Source organism: Charadrius vociferus, unplaced genomic scaffold (genome assembly GCF_000708025.1).
Source record: "Charadrius vociferus isolate BGI_N301 unplaced genomic scaffold, ASM70802v2 scaffold190, whole genome shotgun sequence".
Lineage (NCBI taxonomy): Eukaryota > Metazoa > Chordata > Aves > Charadriiformes > Charadriidae > Charadrius > Charadrius vociferus.
Window position 1 is genome coordinate 7,038,947 of NW_009646608.1, and position 5,521 is coordinate 7,044,467.

General features: G+C 47.1%; 1 protein-coding gene across 1 annotated transcript in view; it reads left to right on the forward strand.

Annotated features, from left to right (window-relative positions):
• Window positions 1-3,773, forward strand: part of MRPS11 (mitochondrial ribosomal protein S11) — a 4,489-nt gene extending 716 nt beyond the window's left edge. The window contains exons 2-6 of the mRNA XM_009887673.1: window positions 182-295; window positions 525-614; window positions 1,382-1,511; window positions 2,955-3,020; window positions 3,407-3,773. Of these exons, the coding sequence (XP_009885975.1) occupies window positions 182-295; window positions 525-614; window positions 1,382-1,511; window positions 2,955-3,020; window positions 3,407-3,514 (508 nt within the window). The 3' untranslated portion in view covers window positions 3,515-3,773. The remainder of the gene's footprint in view (window positions 1-181; window positions 296-524; window positions 615-1,381; window positions 1,512-2,954; window positions 3,021-3,406) is intronic.
• The last annotated feature ends 1,748 nt before the right edge of the window (window positions 3,774-5,521 follow it).

A 5,521-nucleotide genomic window follows, 5' to 3' on the forward strand; every position in this document is an offset into this window, starting at 1 on the left:
GGGGGGAGCCGGAGCCGTGACCCCTGCGCTCTGGGCTGCCCGCTGCAGCTCCCTCTCCCCGCGATAGCGGCCGGTAGGGGAGGCCACGCTGAGCCCGACCCCCTTCGGGCCTCCGGCTCGCTTCCCCCCACAACCAGCGCCCGGGGGAGGCCCCGGTATCCTCACCGTTTTTTTCCCGCAGGGGCTGTGCTGCCGCCTTGTGCCGTGGCCTACGCACCGGCCCCCAAAGGCTGCAGGACCTTGCGGGGGCGGCGGCCGCCAAGGAGGCGGAGAACCAGAGCGCCACCGATCTGAGGTGAGACGGCCAGGCCGCGCCGGGAGGGCTCTGCCATTTGCCTCGTGCTGGGAGGTTTTATCGCCTTCGGTGGTTTTTCAGCCGAGGAAGGAAAGGAAATGACTTAACTCAATCACAAACGCAGCTTGTGTTTTTCAGAGACTTGATCCCTTCCTCCTTTCCCAATACGAAATAAAACTTTGCCAAGTTTAAAGAGTGAATGCTTGATAACTCTGGTTTTGCTCCTCAGCCCTTTAATCCTGCAGAGGAACTCCATGAGATGGGATGGAAAGATCTATGAAGAGATCCCAATAGCTCACATCAAAGCTACGTACAACAAGTAAGCAAATGATCTGCTCTGTTCCTGCTCTCATGCAAAATGAAAGCTTCCAACATACCCAGGTTTTTGCCAGTCATCTTGATCAAAAGGCTCAATGGGAAAAATCCAGGGGAGTGATGTCCAGGACTGGGAAGATAATAATACTGAATCCAAACCTTAGTGCTGTTCAGGAAGCATAATTGTGCTTATAATGTCTTTAACAGCAATAAGGTTGTTACTACACGTTTTGACTACATTCTGATGTGAATAATTAGATGCTGACGGCTTTAATGGCAGGTTACTTCCTCAGTTCTAGCACTGTTGCTGTGCAGCTGTTGAAAAAATTGTCATATTCTCCATGAGACATTGTTGTGTTTCATTAGTGATCCCTAGTGCGATATATTACTGTTTCTTAAAGCTTTCTCAAGTTCCAGAAATGTTTTGTGCGATTTTTAAATAAATGGAAGAGGTAAAATGCTCACAGTGAGAGGTGGTTGTGAGCGGGCTAACCAGTATCTGAGGAATACCTGGATAAAGTATACCTTATCTAGAAAGGTTTTCCCACCTCACTGAGGTTCTCTAGGGTGACCAGAAGGTCACTCCTGGGAGGTCTCTGCAGTGGGTTCATGTAAGTGGGATACCTCAAAAGGGAGTGCAGAGTTAGGGTGGCTTGGAGAAGGAAGACAGGAGTGCTGTGGCAAGCTGTGCCAGTAAGATGAGCAAGAAGAAACTGGAGAACAAAGCTTTGTTCTAGCTTGCTTCTTTCTTCTGCCCCTGTCTTTCTGTAGCACCCACATACAAGTGGTCAGCTTTGACAACAGGCCGTTTGCCCGTACGTCCTGTGGCACAGAAGGCTTCCAGAATGCCAAAAAGGGAACTGCCATCGCGGCACAGACTGCAGCCATAGCCGCAGCCGTGGTGAGTCTGCACTGATGATTCTCACCCTCCCAGAGGGCAGCGATGACTGCATCCCCCCCACTACCTGGGTACATACCTCGCCCATGGGCAGCAGCAGTCCAGAGCTCTGTTCCTTAGTGCTCAAGCAGCACACTGCTGTTTGCAGACAAGTTTCCGTAGCTTCATCTGACACAGTGCGCATCTTCACACAGACAAAGTCAGTTCAAAATAGCAGTTGGAAATGCCCAGAGGGTGAACTTAGCTGTGCAGGTTGTGATTGGGAAATGTAACTTGGAGCATATCTTTTTCTAGCTCCAGTTTGCATAGCTCCTTTTTTCTAAGTGAACATCTTTCAGCCATTTTGGAAATGTAGCCCCTGAATCAGCAGCAGTTCAATTTTTGCACTGGAGGGGACCAAGAAGTGGCTGTAATTACTGGCTGAATGTTTTATATTTGCTCTCTGCCATGGGAGAATTGAACTACTGCCAGCAGTTCCAGTCAGAGAAGGTGATGTCCTTGCACGTGTAGTTTCCAGCTGCATACAGTTTACTGTAATTGTTCCTACAAAAACATGTGGGTGTCCAGGTGGCAGGAGAAGATGAGGCTGGCTGTGTCATGGTCCTCATTACAGCAGAATGAGGCAAGGTTAAACTGATAATCCTCATCTTAAATTAGGTAGAACTCACTCCAGCCTTTCATGTCAGAGGTGTTTGGTGCCACTGCTGGCCAACAGCTTATTGTGGTTGACTCAGAGGAATATAGGAACATCTTCACTATTAATCTGTGCTCATCGGAGCCTATTAATAGCTCCATAGCTGTGCTTGGCCAGATTTATTCTGTCACTGTTAAAGTTGTCAGTACATTAATTGCACCATAACATGGAGAGCGAGAGGCCCAGCAGAGCTTCATCCACTTGGTGGCAGCACGGCTATGCTTTACAGCAGGTGTTTTTCAGTTTCAATTTGCAGGCCCCTAGAATTTTTGCACTGAAGGTGTGGACTCCTGCACAGCAAATACAAAGCTTGCCTGCTTTTCTCATTTACCCTCTAGAAGGAATCCACTGGTCACAGGAGAGAAGTCGCTACATTAGAGAAGGAAAAACAGCTTTGAGTTAGTCCTTGTTAGTCCCTTGCCAGTTCAGTCACGTATCCATGGATATGTCATTTTCTGCCCTGGCTTTAGGTCACAGATAGTTTGATGTTGAAGTTTTCTATGGATGCAGAGTTGACAGCCTAGCACAGAAGTTTTCTTGAAACTGCCATGGCTGTACCTAGGCCTCCTTTTCTCCTACTGTCTTTGTGCAACAATCCCCATATTTGTCTTCTGTATTCATTACTACCTACTCTTTATTTTTACTTAAAGAATACTATGATAGTGGGTCAAAAGGGAATCAAAAGAATCCAGGGGAGCCAGACCAGCATTAGTAATATCAAAGAGAACGCTAACCAGTTATTCTTTTCGCAGAAAGCACGTGGGAAGGGTGTATTACATGTACGAGTCATGGTGAAAGGACTGGGACCAGGACGCAAAGTAGGTGTCAGAGTTTCTTTTTATATTTTTCTTTTTTCGGGCATCATTCAGGTTTTTTAAATTCAGGCTGGTCTTATGACTACATCTGTTAACTTTGTTTTTGTGAAGGTAATGTAAACAATTCATCACTCAAGTGCCTAGTAATGAAATTTTAGAATAATTAGAATTTTAGAGCAATTTGACTTTGGACACAGAATAAAAGCGGTATTTGGGATTTCTTCCAACTAAAGTAGGAAAATATGCATTATTTATAAGATCATTACAAAGTAGAACCATTGAACAAGTTGATTTTTGGACGGGGGACCAAACTGTTCTCTGAGGTTTTTTCCTTCTCTGCTATTCAGTGTATTGATAGCAGTGTGTCATCTGCTGTCTTGTTCTTCCAGGCTGCCATCAAGGGTTTGACTATGGGGGGACTGGAGATCATCTCCATCACGGACAACACCCCAGTTCCACACAATGGCTGCCGCCCACGGAAAGCCAGGCGAATGTGAGAGGAGATCTGAAGACACACTGCATTCAACGTCAGTTCATGCAACAGGGACTGGGTTGAATGTTGCTCCTGTGACAAATTCTGGAAATCCACCCTCCCTGTAAATGCTTTCTGAGGGAAGCTTGAAGAAGAGAGACCATCCTGGGCCTTAAAAGCCCAGGTGGTAGAAGCTGGTGGTAAAAGCAGGAATACGTGTACTCCCTTAGTGGGAAGCCTCTTGTGTACAAAGTTTGTTGATTAAAATGTTGGTCTTTTGACAGCCGTTCCTGCTGTGTTCCCAGAAGTATTTTGGATTATTATTGCCTCTTGACTGCTCTCTTCCTCTTACCGCCATATGTGGCTCTAGTCTAGCCCTTGATGCTATTATTGACCTCGTTAGGTGGAAGGGGAGCTTGAGGTCTGTACTGAAACAGATCTTCTTCCAGTCATCTGTAGTAAACAACTGCATGGGGTCACGTCATCTTCCTTCCCTCTTTCTTTCACTTCATGCATTTGGGAACAAGGTATGGGGTAACTCTTCCCCTTCCCCCTGGGTTGCAGAGCTCAGAGTGCCGTGTGAGAGGCAACTCTCCCTCTTCGCACAGCACGGAGCACTGTAGTCTGGATCCATTACTGGCAAAGATCTGTTGCGGTGCTTTGTTTCACCCAAGCTGTAGCTGGCCTGCCAGCACTACTGGCAAATGGAAAATGACAGTCCTTCTAAAGGGGCTGAGGTCTTGCCAGGTTTGATGCTTGCTGTCTCTTTGGTCCCGCCATGTGCACCACAAACTGGATTTTCTGAGGTGTTGGGCAGGGCAAGCAGGGGGTTAGTAGGCCTGAGGAACAATGAAATGCTGCCAAGGAGATTTAAAACACTTAAGTCCTGAACTGTACCTCTGTATATCCACAGGCAGCATGAGCTTGTCACGGGTCTGTGATGTATTATTGCTGTCCCAGCTCCATCCAGAGAGAATTTCTGCCAAGCAAACACGTCTGAGGCTCTCTGGAGCATTAACCAGGGAGGTAACAGCAGTAACTGACACAGGATTGATTTCCTGGATGGGAGAGGCACACTGCCGAGCAAAGGGCAGCTCCTTGAAATCCATGCTGCCAGAGAAGCCCTGGCTGTATACAGCAAACACTGGGCAAATGTTTCACCTGTAAATAGCGCATTTTGGTACAGCCAGCAGTTTTATCACCAACCCAGAATCTGCCTTTCTATTACTCCTCTTTCTGTCGTTCCTCCTTAGTTTCTTAAATTGCATAATTAACTATTCCTCTTTAGAGAAAGGGTACCATGGCAACAAGGCAGTGAACCTCCTTCATGGGGCTGAATGGCATACGGCAGGTTTTGAAAGAAATCAGTCTGCTGAGAAGAGCCTGTTGAGTTGCATTTGACAGAAAAGAAGAAAACAAGACTCGGATGAATCCCCTACCTTACTCCAACTGTCTGATTTTGAATAGAGGGTAGGTTATCTTAAAGGGAAGTTCCTTGAGCTGTCACAGATTTGACAGTGAGGAAGAGAGGTTCTTCCATAGGTGTTTGACACGCTAGAAGAGCTTCCCCCTCGCTCCAGAAATACGGCTGAGCTTCCAGTGACTTCATATTCCTCTTTTGATGGAAAAAATACCAGGTCAGCTATAAACTGCAAAGATTAACGCTCCGAGTATCCGGGCAGCTAGCTGGGGAAGGCATGTGTGGACACCGGTGTGCCCTACAGCAAAGCTGGACTGGTTTCTACGCCAAGCACGGTGACCAGCCCTGAGAAAGAGAAAGGAGGAGCACCACCAGTCCGCGCTGGCAGGCTTGTCAGCGATGTACTGTCTAACACCCTGAGAAAAGCAAACACTACCGTTCTCTACCACACGCTGCTCGTCGCATCAGCGCAGCAGAAGTGCCCACGTCAGATAAAGATGATAGAACAAATTGAAAAATAAGATTCGGAAGAGATTTGCCGTCCTTCCGAAATTCACGGAAGAGTAGGTGGATGACTCGAGAGTCGGAAAGCAACGAGAATAAATCTTTGTC